This window comes from Pleuronectes platessa, chromosome 15, assembly GCF_947347685.1.
Source record: "Pleuronectes platessa chromosome 15, fPlePla1.1, whole genome shotgun sequence".
NCBI lineage: Eukaryota > Metazoa > Chordata > Actinopteri > Pleuronectiformes > Pleuronectidae > Pleuronectes > Pleuronectes platessa.
Genome location: NC_070640.1, coordinates 12,536,135 through 12,558,295, shown reverse-complemented (window position 1 = coordinate 12,558,295; position 22,161 = coordinate 12,536,135). Strand labels below are relative to the sequence as shown.

General features: G+C 44.4%; 1 protein-coding gene across 2 annotated transcripts; it reads right to left on the bottom strand.

Annotated features, from left to right (window-relative positions):
- Positions 1–2,823: 2,823 nt before the first annotated feature.
- Positions 2,824–21,138, bottom strand: zgc:100829 (uncharacterized protein LOC445149 homolog). Of its 2 annotated transcripts, none has more exons than XM_053441662.1 (8): positions 20,917–21,138; positions 19,542–20,145; positions 15,363–15,507; positions 15,053–15,155; positions 13,503–13,541; positions 13,364–13,405; positions 11,616–11,907; positions 2,824–4,147 (listed from the first exon to the last, which is right to left on the bottom strand). In XM_053441662.1, exons 2-8 carry the CDS (start codon positions 19,726–19,728, stop codon positions 3,936–3,938), a joined length of 1,020 nt encoding a protein of 339 aa, XP_053297637.1. In that variant the 5' UTR covers positions 19,729–20,145; positions 20,917–21,138; the 3' UTR covers positions 2,824–3,935. The 2 variants fall into 2 exon arrangements, with proteins under 2 accessions (XP_053297637.1, XP_053297638.1); XM_053441663.1 differs by lacking the exon at positions 20,917–21,138 and adding an exon at positions 20,275–20,414.
- Positions 21,139–22,161: the final 1,023 nt, after the last annotated feature.

Here is a 22,161-nt window from a genome sequence, read left to right as displayed (position 1 = left end):
GGACTCGCCACAGATATCTCCTGGAAACTGCCCGACGATGTCTCTGCGCATCAGAGAACAGCCACGGCCATTGTTGGGCTCGTCGGGAGACGGGAGATGCAGGCGGCATCGCACAGTTGCGTGCTTCATCGTTTGCACGAGCACCTACACAGCGTGTGCACAATGGGACCTTATACATTTCATGATGTGTTATGTTGTGAGTCTTCAGGACGAGGAGCCTCCCGTACATTTGATGGTACACAGTTACACGTATAGTGAGACGTGTGGGACCCCCTGCAGCCTGTGTCAGTGAGCGTCAGTGTAACAGACCTGTGCCTGCACCTCTGAGCTGGGCCTTCACGGACACGACAACATCCCCGTGTGTTCGGACAGCACTGTGTCGTTTTGCGTTGCATGTTCGCCTCCAAAGTCTAATGTTTGACACAGAGATTAGGTCAAGTGTATCTGGTCTTTGTGAATAAATCAAAAAGCTTTTGACAGAACTTGTGTATAATTTAGTTTTAGCAAATAAATCTTACTGCGGCAGGTTGCCCTGAGGGTTAGGCCTGACTCAATCCATCAGCTGTCGTCCAGCAATGAATTGGCTTCTGGGGGCAGCGGCCGATACGTTGTAGGCTCCTGTTCTGTTCACCCTACACTGTTACACTACACAGTCCGACAAGTCAAATGTTTCTCCACATGAAACACAAGCATTGATACTTGTTTGTGCTCTAGACAACATTGGCTAATCTCTATCACTCCGCATATGAATGCAGATAAATTAAAATCTGATAAGCGATAAATTCCGGTCAATGTGCTACAGCTCTCTCGCTCTCCACATAGACACAAACAGAAACCAGGGAATCTTGTACCGCGCCTCCAGATTCTGCAAATTCACATGCAAGAGACTAGGCATATATATATATATATATATACTTGAATCTTTCTATGTTTATCTATCTTATGTTAGATATGATGTATTTTATTAAGTATGAGCCTCGACGGTATAACCTCAGTGAACAGCTCATTATAGAATTCAATGCGACTCTTTCCTCTTCTTTCACTTCTGGGATGTTTCTCACCAGACATGAAGAGATGGAACTGAACAGAACAGCAAAGTAAAAGTCGTTTTCATTCATCTTGAGTTATTGTGTACTAAATAGAATAATTTTAAAAGATTCCAATGCACATGCTATTTTTAAAAGTTGCATTCGTTAGGGGAGCAGTTTGCCTCTGATTTTAATGTCTGCTCTAGAAAACATCAGGAGCTGAAGAGGAGTTCTCCTTGAGGGCCTGATCTGGGGTCAAGTGGGGCCACATCTGGTCTGAGATGTGAAATCCCCATTCAGCCTGACCCAAAGTGATGCTTATAAAAGCCCAATAGAATAATACTGCTGTAGTGATGATGGGAGTGATTGAAATCCCTCTCTCTCTCTCTCTCACACACACACACACACACACACACACACACCTCTCTCTAACTTGAGAGGATGTTACGGTAAATTACATAAATTCAACCTTAACCTGAAGTTTAACCTAAACGTAACCTTACCCTTGGTTTGTCTTTACCTTAACATCAATTTTTTTTTTATTGTGGAGACTAAACGTCAATACAGATTAATGTCACCAAAACATGAGGTATACCGAGACCCCCCACATGTATACACACACACACACACACACACATTTTTACGTTGCCCCCTGCAGAGAATACAGTGACTCCTGTACCCTACTTAACTGTCTTAGTGTATAATGTTACAGGTCCACTGCTGCAAATGTAGTGAAATGAAACACCACCATGCTCACTTTCTCTCACGTGTGTGTGCGTGTGTGTGTGTGTGTGTGTGTGCTGCTTTCCATTCATCTCTCCCGACAAATCATTCACAAGTAGGAAACATATACTTTTTTAATTATACAATTAAATCCTATAGCTCCTATGAGACAGGTGCTACACTCAACTGAATGACTCTGACTTTATTCAGTTTTAATTCAGTCGAAACTCACTGTCTAAATTTTGATAATGAAGATGGTGTTCAGCATTTATCACTCCATCATTAATCCCTGAGTGGTGCATCCATTTATACAATGTTGGAGTTTTGCTTTTATTCATCCCACTGAGCTGATTTGTTCCAGTGGAGATCTTCTTTAAACAGATTAGCCAGCTGCCAAACATGGAGGTTTTGGCAGCTGCAGAGACCCTCGATCTGCAATGGAAATCACTGATGGGAATGTGGAAATATGCCTCATAGTTCAGGCTTTGGCAAATATTGAAATGTCATGTACAAGCTCGTGGAGCATTTTTTTTTTACTAGAATTTGTGCAAGAAATGTGTGAGCGCTGTAATAACAAGCCCGGGGTTGGATGTGTGGCCCTGTTGAAATACAGGTGAAAAATTTACACTGATCCTGGTGAAGCATGCCGGTGATTTTTTTTTCTGGGGCTGGACATTCAGAATATATTGTCGCTGAATGAGCTGCACGGCAACTCTGTCCAGTTAAAATAATTAATAATTACCTAAGAATATATTTTGTTTGTTGGGTTTGTTTGTTAGCAGGATTACAACTTGGTGAAAGGATGTGGTTTATTTAACACACCGTTTTCAAATGTTTTTGTTAATTTCTCAAAAACTAATTTACAGATGTTGATGGGAAACAATAGACCTGTTGAGTAGGCTAGTATTTATGGGTGTGTGTACTTTGGTGAAGATCTGAAAAAGAAAGCTGTATCAGGTGAATTTAAACCAGGTGTAAAAAAGGGCCGTTGGTGAATATTAACACTTTACTCAGTGACGATGTAGTTTTAATATTGTTATTAATGTTGATTCCATTTGTTATCGACAAGATATGATCAAGAAGTATGTTGTTTTATTTATAAAAGGGAAACGACACAAGATTAAAGTTCTTTCAAGATAATTTTTTTTTACAATTTACACAATTTGTATTGCTTCTTTGATTTCACCATGGAACTTTGACATCTGACATACAGATACCTCTCAGTGTACAAGTCAGCATTGTAGGATAGATTTAAATATCCCATAAAAAAAAAAACATTTCTCCCTATAGAAAATGTAAAAACAAACAAACAAAATACAACCACAATTCTCTAAAATAGCACTGGGGGGAAACAATAGTAAAAAAGGAGCACAAAGCTGGATTATTTGGCAGCTAGTGTCTAACCTGCCAGGATTTGATCCACTGGGAATGACAGATGAGGCGTTTGGCACTGTCACTGGTCCACAACAGGTCGCACTGAGACTCCTGCCAGGTGGCATAGGGAAACATACATTGCATTGTGACAAATAAACAACCCTACACTATTCCCAGGGAGGAGACAGCAAGATGAAGGAGGACCTACTGTACCTTAGTTCAACCCATTGTGGCTGCCCGTCCTCACTCTTTTGTTCAAGGAGGCAGAAATTAAAAAGAGGAGACGCTGCACACAAGCAAACTGTCTCACAATAACAGGGGAAAGTAATGGAATTCATGTGTAAACAATATTGTGTGTAAAGGCTCTGTGAATTGGACTAAGAACTGTGTGTGTGTGTTTTATAATGAGGGATTGTGCAGAGAATCTAGTGAAAACGTGGTCGTGATTAAGGCAAATACAGTAGAAAAGGTAGAAGAAACGGTTCTAGTGATGATTTGATTGTAATATTTAGTTGCAATTGATTGCTTTGGAATTTCTCTCCCCACAATGTTAACAGTGCTGCACCATCTAAAGGTTTAAAACAAATGTACATTCAAGCATTTCCCCAGTAAAACTTAGGGACATTGTGAGCTTCATAATTTCTGAGGGGCACGATCAGAGTCTCATTGGCCCGTCGGCTGATGCTTCACAATTGGTGTCCGGTTTGGTTTTCTTTGAAGAACTCAGATGGGCGACGCTGGGCGACACTGGGCGACACTGGGCGACACTGGGCGACACTGGGTGGGCGTCTGCACGTCGGAGCGCGTGGATTACCTGACGCTGGGTGTGGTCGTCAGACGCAAGTGGCTAGGCTTCGAGGGGAGGGCAGGTTTGATGCCCCGGCTGGGGGGTGTAGCGCTGTCAGTGCTGAAGGTTTTCATCAGCTGGGCCACCCGGCCACGCCCTGCGCAGGTCGGTGCGCTCCCCGATGGCCCGGTCTCCTCGGAGGCAGCACACTCAGATACTTGTGATGCGCCGATATCTGTAAAAACAGATTGAAATAAAAAAGGGAGGATGAGATTTTTCTCAGGAGCTGCGACATATGGGTGACAATCTGCTCGTCAGATACAGAGGAGACATTGACATTTTATTTTCTCGTTTTTTTTGTCTAAAACATACTGACAAACTATTTTATGTGATTTGTAGTGTTAATTGTGAATATTTAAAATAAAATAGGTGTATATTGCAACATATTGACTTCTTAATCTATGTAAACATAATGGAAATTGTATTTGTAATTTTCTTGTCATTGAAGTTTGTTTTTCTGCACAAGCAGTCTCCTTCTTTTAAGTGTTTCACTACATTTAGATATTCATAAACTTTTTCTTAATTAGGTATTTTAGTACATGATCATCAATTCATGAGTTTTTTCCCCTCTGTTTTCCTCCCCTCTGTGTATTGCATTGTGTAAACCAGTTTTCTGGGCTGCACCTGTCACAGGGGGGACCTTGTTTACTGTAAACTACAGTGGTTGTGTCTTGTTGCATCAGCAAACATTGAATTGTGAGGTCATGAAAACACAAAATCTGAGTCAGAATCAGTTTGAACATTGAAAAACATCTGGTGACATCATGAGCACTGAGAGTGGCATGCTCAGCTCCTATGTGTTATTGTTGGAATCCAGTATATCCAGTATCATCCAAATACTGTGCCTGGGTCTTTCATCACTCTTGTTCCCCCCTTTTCATCCACCTCCCTTTATCCGACTCTGACGGAGCAGAGGTCATCTTCGGTGGAAGAGGGGACACAGCTGGGTGTAGTTGGTGTGTGTGTGTGCGCGCTCGCTGAGATACTGTGTTTGGAAGAGGGTGTAATTGAGGGAGGAATGGAGGGAACAGGAGGAACGGAGAGGAGGGAGGGCCACAGGGACGGCAATGGAGAGCAGACAGACGCTGCTCAGACACCAGAAGGCTTGAGGAGCCACATATTTTTAGCGTCATCCCCGGGGGACAGAGATATGTGAGAGCGCCCACGTGCACGGCTCCAGGCGCACACAAGCTCACACAGACACACACACACACACACACACACACACACACACAAAATAAAGTGAAAAACAGTACAAACGCACAGTTTCTAACGGTTGAACTGCAAAAGACACACACACGTTCTCACCTTACATTCAGGTCTGTGCATGCTCTGTCAAACATGCATGCGCACACACACACACACAAACCTGCACTCTTGCATAGCCTTCCTGCTCATAGATTCAGTCACGCATGATGCAGCCATCTCTGACTAACACCACGGCATAGCACAGAGTCACACACACACACACACACACACACACACACACACACACACACAGACACACAGGAGGGGGGGTCTACAGCCAAAACCACACAGCCACTCCTGGGGCCAGGAAACCTTTCGAGCTCTTGAAGTCGTGCAGGCATGAAAGGGAGAGACCCAAAGTAGCCTTTAAGGTTGTGTTTTTGTTTATTGTTGTTTACTCTCCCTTCTCCCCTCTTCCCTGGGCCCCTCCCGCCCCCTCCCCTCGTGGCTCTAACACCTCCGTCCGCCTCCCTCTTCATCTTCCCCTCCCTCCGTCTTGCCCTGCCTTCCTCTGCCCCCTGACCCGCGGTTCCTGTGTTAATGTCCTCTCGCTGCGCTGCGTGGGCCTGCCTCTGATTGTCTCGTTGTGTTGTGTGGTCACCACGGAAACCTTGGATAGGCTCCAGCAATTGAGGCTGACACGCATTCAGGCACGCACTGAGTGCACACACACAGACACACACACACACTCACACGCACTGACGTAGGCACACACACACACACTCGTGGTCAGAGAGTTTTTTGAGCTCCGAGCCTTGGTGCAGGTCTGAGTGGAATGCTTAATAGAGAGACAGACCGACAGAAGGAGGAGGAAGGCGAGCCGGTGCTGGACTGTTTTAAAGATACAATACAAATATATATAAACCTGTATGTATCTTATGAGAATATATGTTGAATCACTACCTTAATTCCTCCCCGCAGGTAACCTGACAAACCTGTCTTAACACACCCCAAAAAGAAATGCTCAAAAACCCCCACGCCTTTCTCTGCCGGAAACTCTCCCCAGCAGCTGCATGCACTCTCAGCTCCGTCAGCAGTCACGCTCATTAACAGCTACCTGCAAAAACACCTATAAAAAGGAACGAGAGAGGAATCTCTGTGTTGAATCACTCGTCGAGTTTGATTAATAATCTTCCCAATCAGGCCTTTTTTCTTTCTTTTTTTTCTACCGACGCCACTCCTCACATCTCCGTCTCGAGCTCGTAAAACGTACAGGGGAGGACAAAGAAGAGGGAGGCGAGAGAGCGGTGTCACCGACCAGGCTAGCACAGAAATTAAAGACCAATCTATCTCTTTAAAGACCTCCACGTCTCTGGCGAGAAAGAGGGGAGGGGGGGGGCAGTCGCTGAGGTGGGGAGGTGGGCTGCAGAACTGGGGCAGAGGGCAGAATTCCCGAGCAGCACGTCTGTGGCCTGAAGGGCAGGCAGGAGAGGAGGTGTGTGTGTGTGTGTGTGTGTGTCAGTGTGTACGTGTGTGTGTGTGTGTGTGTGTGTGTGTGATAGCAAGAGCTGTGGGGGTGGTGGTGGTGGTGGGGGGGCTAGGCTCCTGCGTGGGGGCTGGGGCCCCTGTCACTTATCAGCTCTGGCTGAGCGTCGCCCAGGGCTAGAGTCGGGAAGCAGTGCTGGAATGTGTGTCCTTCCCTCTGAAGGTGAAGAGAGAGGAGAGGAAAGCCGACCAACAGATAGAGAGAAGGGTTTATAAACACGAACACACGCACACACACACACACACACACACGGTTCCACGTACGTACATATACGCCGCCAGCTGCTGGAGTCTGATACGCTTTGAGGCTCACGCACTTATGCTCGAATTATCACACGCGCTAACACGACACACATTTCTGCATCTCGAGGTTCCGTTTTAGACTCGACACGCTCTCTCTCTCGATCACCTGGGGGCTCGTCCGTTATTCCTCCCTTCAGTTTGTATGCAGATGACTCTCAACTTCGACATAGAGTGCAAATTATCAGTTTGGGCCATCATGGGTCAATGTAGAATCTCTACCTCCGCTTTCCCCAATATGGTTATTCTCTGCTGTAAGGAGACTTTGATCTTTTCAGGTTGTACTGAATTAACTTCTCCTGTGACGTTGACAGGAAAGGCTTCATGTAGAAACTGAAGAGGAAATAGAGAGCGAGGAAAACCTACGATAGTTTGCATTTGTATCTATCTGCACCAAATTGCACACACTCATATACATGAGTCCCCTAAACCTGCCTGATTTTTCCCCTCAGAAATAAAAGCGAATGTTACAAAATGCCCTATCTGAATATGAAAGCGGGAAAAACTCCTGTATCAGCCTCCTGATCTGTATCGGCACCAATGGGGTTCGTTCTTGACCCAGGTCCTATCCTTCCACCGAGTTTGGTGGTAACCTGTCTGATGTTTTTTGCATAATTCCGCTTTTATACAGACAAACGCAGATAAAAACACAAGTTTTTTATATAACATTAAAATAAATTCATGGTTTTTACACAGATTTTTGAATCACCTGTTGTCTAAAATCTTAATCTTATTCTGTCCCTTAAAAAAATATATCACAATTCATTCCCAACATGAGTTAACTCATCCCTGCATGTTGTGTCCCTGATGTTTGACAAGAGCTAGAATATATACTTTCTCTTTGGTGACACCTTTTACTGTCGTCTCCCTGGTTATTACAGAAACAATAACCATGCCCCGGAGTCTCATCTCGTGCACAACTTATTGAATTAACAGCAGGTTTAGTCCAATATTCCATTGCTAAATGCAGTGCAGCAGATTATTGAGTTCATCCTCTACAAGTGTCGGCCACGCTCTCCGCTCACCGGATGCAGAAATCCTCGTCATTACCCGCGTTCAAAAGAAAACAGCTGAAGCATGAGCCTCATCCTCGTCTGCCTCCTCCTCCCCTCGGACCAAGCTTCCTGCCATTGTCAGGAACAGACACTCTGTCAGTATTTTTTTTTTTTTTTTGCGTCCGGAGTCGAGACACATTTATTCAGCCCACCTCGACTCCCACCACACCAGCTGTTCCTTTCCCTTTTCTTTCCTCGTCCCTCCATCTTCTCCTGCTATTCGCTGCCCTGGCATTGCCCACAGATCTCATATCCAGTGACTAATGTGGGCGCAGGCAACACACTTGCACATGCCCATGCCACCGCAGTTTATTGGAGCTCAATCTTTTGTGCAGATTGTGCTCAGTGAAACTTCCTCATCCAAATGATTAATAACCCCTGAGTTCGCTGAACACGTCTCCTCCAACAGATCTTTATACCTGACGCCATTAGAGCAGAAATTCTCCTAAAGCTCTATTTGATTATAACCATTGTATGTTCAGGTCAGGTCAATAGCGGGGAACCTAAATTAGCAACAATATCCAGGTTTTTTTGTGTCTCGTTTTCTTTGAGAGATTCTATACAGACCTGCCAGGAATGTTCAGAATGAACCAGACACTAAAGAGAGGATGAAAAAGGAAAAATATGTTTTCATCCATTCAGCTGTTTGAATAAACTGGATGCGCAAAGAATACACTTAACCTTGAGGAACTGTCTGCCATTGTGTCATTATATAGGGAGTTATTGGGAGCTGGAAGTGTTATTTCAAATTCATTTGAAACCGCACTGGTTAAACGTGGTGTTGGCCTGCTAACCTCACCATCAATGTTCATTAGAAAAGGGAATAGAAATGGAGGAGAATTATCACTTTTGCTCTAAACTTTCTAAACTCAATTACATTTTCTGAGAAGACGAGGTCCTCCAGGAGACGTTGCAGGGTAACATGAAGGAGCGCGAACCCGTTTCTCCGACTTAGATGTAGGAAGAGCATTTTTCCAGCAGAGGGACCTTATGGAGATGATGTTTTTCAACCAACTAGTGTTTCTTTTTTCTACAGTATCGCTGTTTTCCACTGGATGGTGCTGCATTCACCTCCACAATGTGCATTTTCTTCTGCATAACTGGAGGGACTGTATGATGAATGAAGTGTTTGGTCAATTCATGAATTGCTGTGCTGTGGCCCAGACAGGAAGTGTGAAGATCACGATGATTCAAACTTCAGCAGAGCATGATGTAAGAGACCTAGTAACATCCACGTCAGGCCACAAGATATTTATTAAGAAAGTAATCACTACATCTATACAAAAGACATCATGGGCAAAGGCAGAAATATGCAAGTAGCACAGGAAGATAAAGAGAGGGAGTAACCATATGTGTTGCTTGTTAAGGGCCTTGTAAAAGTCTTTATGTGTTACAAAGTTACTGACTCTTACTTTGTGTGAGGTCAGAACATTTCAGAGGACAAACCTCCACCCAGGCCCAGCTGTCCACAGATGAAATCACGTTTAAATACACTAGATCCAGATTTTATTTTGGATCTGCACCAAATTGCACACACAATGTCAGTCTTCTACATACGCCTGTTTTTTCATTAAAAAATTCAATGTTAAAGGAACTGATTGACTTGAACCACAAGGAAAAGTAAGGATTTTTTCCAAACCCAAACCGCACATTTAATGTTTAAATGTTAAAGGATCAGTGTGTAGAATTCAGTGACCTCTAGTGGTAAAGATGCATGTTGCAGCTGAACACCCCTCACCCCACCCTCCCCTTGCAAACATGACAGAGAACCTGTGGAAGCCTTCAGTTGTCTTAAAAACTCACAAGGTGTTTACTTTGTCCAGTCTAGGCCATTTAAAAAAGCATGGTGGCCTCCATAGAGAGAACCCCATCCGGATGTAAATATAAAGTATTTAAATATAAACGGCTCATTCTAGGGTAAGAAAACCGCATTTGTACAGTTTAGATGAAACACACTAGTGAAACATCACTAGGATTATTTTATAATCAATTTCTGCCAATAGATTCCTTTCACCTAAATCACACTGATCCTTTTAACAGTAGATACAAAATATGATAAAGTAGGTTTAGTGGTTTGCTGTTGATTTTTTTCAGATTATATTTATATCAAAATCATTAAATATTGGTTCTAAAGGACCAGTGTTGGGTCTTATGACTTTTCTCTAACATCAAATTCAGTTTTATTATATGACCAATCATTAAAAGTTGTACTTCTAACATAGACCCATGACAACAGAGAGGCTAGCAGACGAGCAGGTGTACAGGGGCGAAGGGTTCCGCGACACAAATCCCAGACACACAGGCTTTCTTCCCCTCCGGGCCGGCCTCTTTTCATTCTGCCAGTCCATAAAGATTCCAGCAGGCTGAGGCACTATTTGGCGAGCACACCGGGTTTGGGGAAATAAATCCTCCTTCTCTGCCGCAGCACTGAGAAGCCTGTCTAGTACGAACTTTGTTCAGAGCGGTTGTGCTCAGCCCTCCACCACAGCCATTATCACACAGAGAAGAGGAGCGGTGGGAAAGTGTTTTTTCTTGCCCGCTCTGCAGCTTGTAGTGATTTTCATGTAAGCTATCTGCGATGCTGCTGACTCCATTTTCAACCCACATCCGTGTTCTGTCTTACTCTAATATCTTAAAGGTCCAGTGTGTAGAGGGATATCGGCAGATATGAAAGACAATATTCATAATTATGTTTTCAATAGTGTGTGATCACTTGAAACTACGAACCTTTGTGTTTTCGTTACCCTAGAATTACCAATTTATATCTACGGGGGGAAATGGTTTCACTATAGTTTCTCCCAAATGCCGAAAATAGTTGATGAGGCAAGGGGCATTCAGCTGATTGCAATATGCAACTTCACCACCGGATGTCCCTAAATGCTACACACTGAACCTATAAGATCTAACTATGGAAAAATAACAGAAGTTATAGAGAAAGTTAATAGTCTGTAACTAGAGATGGACGACATGGTAGCTCCCAAAAAGTGAAGCCAAATCCTCTCGATCGCCACCTGGTGGCTGACTGCAGTGTGGGTAATAAAGCCCAGACTTCTCCATGTTAGTGAATGGAACATGGACCAAATTAAAAAGTCAAAGTAATACAAATATTTTTTTCTCAAAAATGGTTAATATCATTTTAGGTAGCTCTTCCCACACTTATGTTTGTTCATGTGTTTATTTTTCTTTGGTTTTAATGTATAATACATATGTCAAGACAAGATGGCGGCACCTGTATCCAGGATATTTTTGGCATCATTTTTAAACATGAGAGGAGGTCGTGGAAGTGTCGTCCATCTTTGTATTCAGTAAAGTTTCAGGGACTGCAACGTTTCAGGGGACGTCTCTATTAGTTGTGTTTAACCATGAATACAGCAGCCATTTATAATGTTGCCATTCATGTATCTATAATAACTATTCCACAAGGGAAAGATCGCAGAAAAAATACACAATAAATATAAAAAAAACACCTAACATAATTAATAATTAACTTATGTATATATTTATTTATTTTTAAACCCAACATATACCCTCACCCATAATGCTATGCTCACTCACCTTTCGAGACTTGTGCTTCCTTGGCCTGTTGTGGTTCCTTCGAGCACAGACCACTCGTGGTGGGTGCCCTCGACCCAGAGTCTATTTTGACAGTGCTGCTGGGGGCTGAGTACGGCGCGGCGGTGGCCAGCCTCAGATTTGTGAAGCCGGGCCGCCCGCTGACAGAGCCTGGTGCTGCATTTGCAGACGCCGGTCTCACGTTGACAGGGCTAACTCTCACGGGAGCCCTGGAGCAGATGGAGGGCTCGGGAACTGACTTGTCCTCCGTCGCAGCGACTGTCTGCTGCTCGGGCTGTGGAGGGAAAGAGTGACAAAGGAGGACAGGGGGAACGCGATCAGTGTTGACAGCTAATTCACATACAGTGGAATTACTGTCATGTTTGATTAAATCAATGGATAAATGATTCACCAAATTACAGTTCTCCAGCGACTACACTGCGGCATAATGAATCACACAGAACTATGACCACTGATTAAGAGTTTAAGGTTGTGTGGAGAGAAAATTATAAGGTGACTTGGAAATCAAGCTGCCTTGCTAATCTTCTTCCCTGATCTTACGCCTCCTTAATCAGCAATTGCAATCCCCTCCTCTATCATGCTGACTGCGTCCTCTCTATGTCAACTGAGAGAAAACCTGCAGCAGTGCTCCTGCTACATCTGCAGCACCTAACCAACCCCCTTCCTGTTTCAAGGAACAAATCATTCAATCTACAAACAAGACACTCAGCAAAGTAATGAATCTTGTGAGAGGAGGCTTAGGCGCTGGATTCTTGTCTGCCGGACTGGCCAGACCTCCTAAGGTGTGGATGTTCATAGCCACATCAGCATGAGTTGGCCAGAGAGATTTTGTTCGGGCCTGCTATATGGAGCCGGCAACGGATATAAGAAGTAAGAGAGGGAGAGACATTTCCTTCTGTGGCAAAGAGGACGGAAAAAACGAGGATAGAGGAGAGCTCACGCGCGCCCAAACCTCAGGAGACTATTCCACAATCCCATCCATCTGCGACTGACGCATTCTCTATCTCTGGCGTTTTAATTCCCCGATCAAGTTCATCAACCATCTGTTCTAGGGCAGTCCAGAAATCCTGCCTTGCCTCTGTGATTCAGCTGTTCTTGCGGCGTGTGTCACCTGCACACACACACACACACACACACACACACTAAAACACTAAAACACACATGCACTTCCACGCACAAGTGCACAGAAAAAGAAAGAAAGCGAGGGGGAGATGGAGAGCAGAAAACTCCCCCGACAACCCAAAGGCTGGAGCGCTGATGGAGCCAGTGGGAGGACAGTTCGGTTCAGCTGTTCCCCAGAGAGAGCTCTGAGGGGTGCGGCGGCTCAGACGAGACAGCGCGCGGACAGGGAGAATGCTGGGAGAAAGATGATCCGCACAGAGGGCTGGGGAGTGAGGGGACAGCTGGCCTAACCACCATTTCCTGTTACTCGCACGAGGTTGGGACTGTCCTGAAAAAACACGCGCCGGCACTTTAAGGTCACATTTCAAGAAGCTAAAGACGTGGATCTCCGTTTTGTTTATCGCTCCTTTTATATTATATTCAGGGGCTTTTTATCATAGTGTGTTGTTCTGTGTAGATTGCATCAATACACAATCAGTTTGTTTTGCTTTACCAAAAAAATATATTATTGACTATACTGAATACTAAGCAATAAAACAATTGAATCAAAATGCATTCATCTGGAATTCAGGAATAATCTTCCAACAACTGCTTGAAATCACAGGTACCTTCTCTGCTGCTGGAGGTGATGAATGCTCGCTCACTGACACCTGTGGGTTTAACAAAGACATTACATGAGTGCTACAGGCCGTGATGCAACCCGTGAATACACAGCTCAGTTTGTGGAGTGCGGCGGCCTGGACTCACCGGCAGAGGGAGTGAAGGGCTTGTCTCCTCGCGTTTCTCCTGTGGGGAGAGAGACACAGTGCCATGTTAGATGATCCGAGAGGCGACACGTCATCCTGCTCAACTCTGAGTCGGTTCAGTAATTGGAAACAGCAGGGAAAACAACTGCCAGAGTGTTTAAGAGGTTTTCAAGGGATAAAAAAAAAAAAGAAGGAGGAAATGAATTATTGTAAAATTGTACGATTCGAAAGCACTTGTTCTAAACCTGCCTGTTTGGAATGGGCTGTTCTTTTGTCCTGTGTTAAACCACTGCAGCTACTTCACTTTTTATTGTTTTGTCTGCTGGAAGTTGTGTGCAGAGCTTTTTATATGTTTATGTTGCATAGGGAAGTTAGAACATTTTTACGTTCATCCTACCTGGTTTATCTGCAATGAAGAATTCATAGTCAATAACATTAAACTGAACAAGCTTTATTAATGTTCAGATGTGTGGTTTATTTATATGTCTGATTGATTTACTGAGCTGCTGTTCGTACATTACATGTCGTTGCCATCTCCAGAACCAGGCTCGGAACTCTAGCTCTAATTCGGCTTGATATAATTGTCATCAAAATGAATGCGTGGCGAATGTTTACTTTGATGACAAGTTACAAAACAGGAAGTGAAATACAAAAAATGAGATTATGAAAATGAGGTGGCCGTCATTTCGACTCGAGGTTTGACCCAGTTGTCGAGCGCTGCTGTAGTTTATCCATGAAGGTAGAAAACCTGTTTAACTCGACACGCAGACATCCCGCCCCTGTCTATAGGGACACCGGATGAAACTTGGCTTATACAGCAAAACAACAGCTTATTTTCAGTTTTTTGCCCGTTGATCAATGAGCTCTGTACGTTTGTCAATTAAATAAACATGAATAAATGATGTGGCTGCATTGAAGCCACTGCCTGTGTGAGCGAGCGGCAGCCTCAGCTTCACATCAGCATCACAGGCTCAGGCCAGATGAGACCCGGCATCCAGCATCCAGCCCGGCTCAGTGTGTGCACCGTTGCCATGACGACGCAGCAAATCTCTTTGTAAGATAGCGTAGAAAAAAAGGGACCCCCCCCCCCCCCCCCCAAATCCAAAATCGACAGCTCACACACCACAACCACCAACTGTGCACACAAAACGCACACACCCTTAACTATCACCACCTTGCGCGTGATCCACACCCATTGATTATTCGGACAGAAGACAGAGGCTGGAATTAGAAGAGGGGAAGTTGGTTTTCACAAAGTGCACTGAAGGTTAAAGTGACAATGAAACGACGGGGATGTTACGTTAGAGACGGAGCGGTCGGATTAATGAGGAAATGGATGAGTTGAGAAGCAAAGAGGACAGGACAGGACCTTGGTGTGAGTTGATCTGACAGAGCAGTGACCCTCTGTGTCTCATCAAATCACAGAAACCCTAGGAGACAGTGATTTCACGTGAAGAAAGATTTCAAACTTCGACATCATCCCTGTTCCCCAGCCCGAGCATCAACCCGGAACACAGAATGTTCTTGGGGCCATGAACAAGCAGCACACACCTTTAAATTCAGTGAGATTCCAGGTTGTGTTTTATGAAGGATGTTCTCTCTCTCCGTTCTGACAGGCTCTGTGGTGTTTCTGCTCTTCAAGATAGTTTGCAGGCTGTAAAACAAAATGTAATTTCTCTTTATATATACAGTACAGTGTACAGTAGCACCGATATTCTCTTGCGTGATGTGTCATAAACATGTTTAAAACAGAAACTCATTAAACTCCCTGAATTTGTCTGCAAAAAAACATGAATCAACGCTTCACTCTGTGTAATCGAATGAATCCCTGTGTGTTTTTGAAATTACAGAAGTGTATTACTATGTGCTGCTCTGGACACTCGGCGCCTTTCTCTCTCCAAATCCTGAGCAGATGAATTTGGAGCTCAGCTCATCCACCTCCCCGATCAGGATCACGGCCACGTCTCCGTCCCGGCCGAGCAGCCAGCTCACACTCTTACTCTTGGCTGCGGGGAAAAACACAAACAGGGCTTTTCAAACACTTTCAGCATTTGAAATATATTAGATTGTAAAAAGATCCATAGGAAAACAAAATAACTGACAGAAAATATGCAACATATTAATTTTCTCCGCCAAATGTTACTGGGCTTTGAAGAATTATACAAATTCTGCTCTCGTGGATTTTTTCAAAATTTTGAAATACAGTGGTGGGATCTAACATAGTACATGTATTTGTTACTTTAATTAAGTACCTTTTTCATGTATCTGCACTTACCTTTATTGTCAGGTCCCTTTCCCTTTAACTGCACTGCTTATATCAGTACAAATCTACTCTGTACTCTTACTACTTTTTCTATTGTACTCTACAACAATGCATTGTGTTACATGTTCACATTGTTTTTTTGATCATTTTAAAAGTAATCAAGTGAGCAATTGATCCAATCAGATTAGACCCCGCCTCCTGCAGTAGCAGCATCACTGGTGATGACGAGGCCTCTGCTGAGTCTCAGACTTTAGATAAATCCCACCCATGACCCTATTTCTCAGCTACAGTCTGTACTATTCTTGTATTAAGCAAAATATACAGATACTGATGTATTGGTTCATTGCATTAGGGAAAAGGCAACACCCTGCAAGTTCTTTTACATGAAATGCTTTAAGTATAAAAGCAAATACTCACTTTTACTCAGGTAGGAAGTTTATGTGGTAAAACGTAACATTTTGTAAAAATACTACTTCCAGTCATACATGTAAAGAATTTTTTTTGAATTACAGTATTAATAAGGAGCAACGGCACGTGATTTCATATACATATCAGACATTTATAAAGAACATCAACATAAACCGGTATGACAGCGTGAGACTCTGCCCAACTGATGTGACATCATATTTCAATTTCCTGCCATAAATCAAGTGCTAATTCCAAACCTAAGACATATCAACAAGTGAGAAGTCATGTGACTCTCTCACTTGGCCTCTCCTCCTCTGTCTTTCCTCGTGAGTCCTCAGGAGCCTCGACTCACAGAGGCACACTCGCTCACGCATATACAAACATGCCACTGCCTTGTGACCGTGTTCAGGAGCACAGAGCAGATCCTTTACAGCGATGACCCGGCTGACACCAGTTCAGAGGGTGAGAAAGACAGAGAGAGCTCGTTGGGCAGGAATCAGGATTACTAGCTCCCAGCACAAACTGGTTTTGCCAGCCTGCCCTGTGGATCGCATTCCAGCAGGGCATACCAGGAGGACTATGAAAACACAGCAGTCACAACATAACTCGGTAAACAAGCTGACAGCCCAAACTGACGGAAACACCATTGTCAGGTGCATGTGAGACGAATCCTGTCAGCTGGCATTTAGAAGTGTTGTATATGCCAGTTGTGTTGACACATGCCCTAGGTCCTGCTGTAATAGTTGTGTTAAAACCCTTTCAGATACGTGTGCTGCAGTGCCTTGACAAGGTGAACAGAATAATGTTTCTCAAATGAGAGAGACTGGGTTTCTGTATCTGAAGATATCTTATATCTAATAGAACGTTAAGTCAGAGAAACTCTAAACTGACTTATATGCAGTTTGGCCTCATGTGAAAAGCAATAATGAGAATGACATTTAGAGCATGCTTGACAAGTAAATAATAATAAATTATATAATAAAAATATAATAAACAATATGAGACAGTTTGAAAAGAAAAAAATAGGAAAGCATTTTGAAGATCACACAGAAATTAGATCATAGTCACAGAAGTAAAAATGTTACAGAGGAGAAAGGATTTAAAAACAAGATAAAATAAAAGTTATAAATGTAGTCGGTAATATCAGAGATCAGAGGTGAAAGCACACCTATAAAAATGTGTCCTTAAGAGAGATTTAAAAGAGGATAAGGATTTTGGCTCAGGGAGATTGTTGCACAGTGTGGGGGGGTCCTGACAGAAAAGGCCAGGTCACCTCTGGTTCTCAGAATGGTGAGCAGGGCCTTCGCTCAGGACCTCATGGTTACGACCGGGCACATGTGGTGTCAAAGGATGTGAAATGTTCTTAGGTGCAAGTCCTGAACGAGCTTTAAAGGTCAGCATTAAAATCTTTTCTATAAAATCTATAATCAATTCTTATATTTACTGGAAGCCAATAGAAACCAGCAAGAAGCTAAAATCGGAGTAATATGCTCTCTTTGAGTAGATTTGGTGATGTCACCCGTCAGCCTATACCACATAAACACTACCACACCAGCTTACCGTCGTACTGTACGCACACGTAGCTATTAAGTCGGCCAAACCACAGCAAAAGTCCCGTCAACTGAAACAGCCAAAGGCTAAATCTGTGCTGCTGGGAGCGATGCCGGCTTCGCTCTATGTATAAAAACAAACTTGGCTGGCAGCTCTCCGAGAAGGCCGATAAAACTCAAACTCCCTTTGTTTTGTCAAACACGTACATTTCCTGGATACTTCCTGTTTCGCCCCCTCCCCCGCTGATTGTTTTGAAGGATAGAGTCTTGACTCACTTCCTATTTTTACACAGAAACATGAACTATACAACATTTTCTTCCGCTCCACAGACGCAGGGCCTGTCTAGGAGTCAGGGACCATGTGATCGCCGGCCTCCATCCGGGCCTGCGTGGGACAGCTGCATCGGCCATTGAGAGACAGAGACGAGCACTGTTCACTCACACAACAGCTGATAGTAAGAGCTTTGTTATTGGTTGAGATGTGAAGGATCACATTTCTGCGTCAATCAGAGTTAATGTGGCAACTGCAGTCCACTGGTTAAAAGTCATTCCGGTGGGTTGTCAGTTTCCTTCTAAACCTCCGCAGTCTGCCTGCGTCATCTGCAATTCCTTATTTGGAATGGTATTTATTATAAAAATACCCAATGTCATTTATTATGCAAGAGTCATTACACCACTTCCCAATCTGCGACTCGCTACCAGCACAGAGAAAATGCAGACAGGCCAGATTCTGAAGCGTGTGTCAAACCAGTTTGAAGACACACTTGCGGCCTCCTGAGTTTCTGGTGGTTTTGTTTTGTCGGTTGCTGCATGTACCTACTCTGACTCTGACTTTGGAGGAGGAGCCAGTTTCAGATAAACCCATTTGCCGCTCATGGTGCCTGCAAACTTCTTCACATAACCCCTCGCGGGTATTTCCCTTCTCGTCGCCTCCATCTGTCACGCTGATGTTTGCATCTGTCATCCATCAAACACACGTTCCAGACGTCTCTGACCCTATGAACGTTCCTCTCTGCTGCTCTCAGGTTGTGGGGGTGAGGTGCGACTGGGAACAAAGTGATCTTCGTGAGAGCCTATGTACACACACGGGCCCATACCTCACATTCATGCTTTTACGTACATTTTGTTTTTTTCACAGGTATCACAATAGCACCAAGCCACGTCTCTTACAACACTCAGGGTGAATATCATTTTGCCGTGAGGTTCCCTGTGCTCTGCTTGTGTAAATATTACATCCTCTTTAAGTCTGATGTTAACATTAACTCCTCGGCATCGTCCGTCTGATAAACTGTTTAGAACTCGAGATATAAATAGATGTCGGAAGTGGAGCGAAGTACAAAAGCTCTTCGGTCTCTCGCTGTGTATCACTCCGAGTGTTGTCTTCTTTCAAGTCTCCATTTGCTACATCACCGGGACTTTAAATGTGCAGCAGCTGCTGTGTGTCAGCTCAGATTTGTATTCTAGGAAACTTTAAACTCCAGGTAAACGCTGGGCCTGTGTTGGCAAACAGCTGTTGAGATGATGGAGGAGCCGAGCTACACCACATCCCGCGGCATCTGTCAAAACCAACGCACACATGCTTCTGCAGTGTGCAAGCTCTTGTGTGCATCCGGTAACACACCACACACTGTGCAAACAATCTCGACTAAAAGGTTTCATTCTCCTTAAAAGGCTCTTCTGTCACAAGCTTTGTTTAAAAGTCTGTATGCCTGAAAAGCTCGGGGCTGCACCCTGTCACACCAGATGAACGAGAAGAAGAATAGTTAACAAAGGTGAGGCGGCGCTGGTGTTAGTGGTGGTGATGGGTTGCCATGGCTACCTTTTTTGGGCTTCGCTCGCCTGCACTCGCCGGCCGCCTCATCCCGCTCCTGCTTCTCCTCGCGCTCGATCCAGCGGCGCACCTGCTCCTGGCGCATCTTGAGGAACAGCGTCTTCTTCTGGTCCTCGTTGAGGGCGTCCAGCACGTCGGGGTCGATGTACATGTCCTTTAAGATCTGCTGCAGCATGTTGGCGGCTGAGCGGCGGGTCACTGGCGAATCGGCACCACCCGGTCGGGCGGTCAGAGGGAAGGGGCGCTGACCTTTGACCAGCAGCTTCTCGAAGGTGGACGAGCGTCGGTTTATAGTCTCATGGCGTTAGAAGACATTCATGTTGTCCTTTATCGTGGAATCCCTCGGAATATGCTCTTCATGATTCAGTGGCACACATGCTGTTGTACACACACACACACACTCATATATTCATCGCACAGACACACACACTCTCTCTCTCTCTCTCACACACAAAAACACACACATACACACACACACACACACACACACACACACGCACACAAAATCCTGTTTCCTCTCTGTGCTGTGCTGACAGTTTCCCCAGCCCGGATATCAGTTTCCTTTGTCTTCCGTGGTCATCCCAGGGACAATCTACGAGAAAGAAGAAAAAAAAACAAAGAACAGCTTCTTTACAAACATGCAGGAGATCCTTGAGGTTGTTCCCCACAGAGTCTACAGCTTTCTCAAACTGTCAGTGTTCTATATGTGTCTTGACACTACCTTTCTTTCAAATCCGAAACTTTCCCCAAGTGTTTCCTTTTTTGGGAAGCCACTCGGTTATCTTGTCCCTCCCTTCATGAATACGGAAGAGCCGGAGCTCGGTTTCTACACTGACAGAAAGACTCTAGTCTGAAATGGGAGGAGATTCCACAGCAATGGAGCTGCTTCTGTCATCAGTGGCCCACCCTTCCCCTCCCCAACACACATCCCTTCCCAAAACCCTGTTCCTTTCTCCCATGACATAGCGGCTCCTTTTTTTTAAACATAGCCAGTCTTAGGTTGAAGGAGACACACACACACACTCTCTCTCTCACACACACACACACAGACACACACACACACACAGGGTCACAGCCTAGGACAGCATGAGCCGGCTTCTCTAACAAGGGGAATGAAACCGACTCCTCCATTCACAGTGGGTAGTTAAACAATGGCTACCACATAAGCAGCACTTGGAGGGAAAGGAAGCCTGTGTGAGACTGAGAAGTACCACACTGCTGGAATACAGATTGGCGTCTGCTGAACACAGTGCAGGGTGCCGAGACGGAAACCCGGGGACAGAGGGAGAGCGAGGAGAGAGAGCGGGGGACACCAAAGGGAGAGGAGTCGTAAGACGAGTGTAGAATTTGCTCAAGTACTCACAGTGGGATGAAGACAGCGGCTCCACAGCAGTGTGTGCTAACTAAGCTGAGAGAGTCAGAGCGCCTGTGGGTCCTCCTCGTCTTTGTGTGTGTGTGTGAGTGTGTGTATGACTGGGCTGATGACATCACAGCATTCCATAATCTCACTCCCTCCCTCTCTCTCTCTCACACACACTTACAAATGCAATCTCTCTCTCTCTCTCTCTCTCTCTCTCTCTCTCTCTCTCTCTCTCTCTGTCTCTCTCACACACACACACTTAATTTAAGAAACAGGAAGAGAGCAATTCACAAGTTGACATCACACACTGAAGAGGTTGTAAAAGAGAGAGAGGGGGGGGGGGGGGAACTGAGAGAGAGAGCGGGGGGGGGGGGGGGGGGGGGGGGGGGGGGAGACAGAGAGAGATCCCAACTTCAAACTTCTAAGCTCCACTCTTAAAACTCTTCCCCAGCAGTGAATGTAAAAATAGCTTAAGCAGAACAATTTGGACAGAACTATCCCTTATAGCCAAAACCTGCAGCTGTATACATACACAGTCAGTGATGGAGGAAGTACTGAAACATAGCACATAGAATACACACACAATATACATAGACAATACACAAAATAATGTACTAAGTGAAAGGGCCACAAGAACTTTTCCACTCGAGTGAAGGTAAGACTGTTCCTGCTTTTAAATATAATCAAAGTAGTAAAACTACTCATGCAGCAGTCTACCACCTGTTTATTCTGTTTAATACAAGAACAGCAGCCCACAGACTCTAACAAAGAATGCTGCAGATGATGAAAACACTTCCATTGTTGTACGTCACATGAGTCTCAGCAGTGACCTCTTCCAAATCCATTTCATGTGTTTCCTCACCAGGGGGCGGGGTCCACTGTCACCTGCCCATTCTGATTGGATCAGTGGACCAATTCCCCTCTCCATATGATTACTTAAAACAAATATATAAGAACAATGTGAACATATACAGGCAATACATTGTAAACATGTAGTAGAGTAGAAAGTACAGATGTTTTTAAATCAAATTAACCTATTTAAGTAAAGATACATGAAACATTTACTTAACAACAGTAATGAAGTAAATCTTCTGTACCTTGGAACATCCCACCACTCTGTACTGAACCATGCAAAAAAATCAAGTGGGTCACTGTGTTAGGCTACTGAATGAAGCTGAGACCAGTCCACCCTACTGGTGCTGCAGGATATTGATCCAAACATTTGAAGTGGAGAAAACTCTTGAATAG

What these genes read in the sequence shown, in the direction of transcription:
- zgc:100829 (XM_053441662.1), bottom strand. Translation starts at nt 19,728, where the DNA reads ATGCTGCAGCAGATCTTAAAGGACATGTACATCGACCCCGACGTGCTG. An exon ending in GAATCTCACTGAATTTAAAG is followed by an intron (nt 13,542 to 15,052) that starts GTGTGTGCTGCT and finishes CTCTCCCCACAG; the next exon opens with GAGAAACGCGAGGAGACAAG. An exon ending in GGAAGCACAAGTCTCGAAAG is followed by an intron (nt 4,148 to 11,615) that starts GTGAGTGAGCAT and finishes CTGTTTTTACAG; the next exon opens with ATATCGGCGCATCACAAGTA.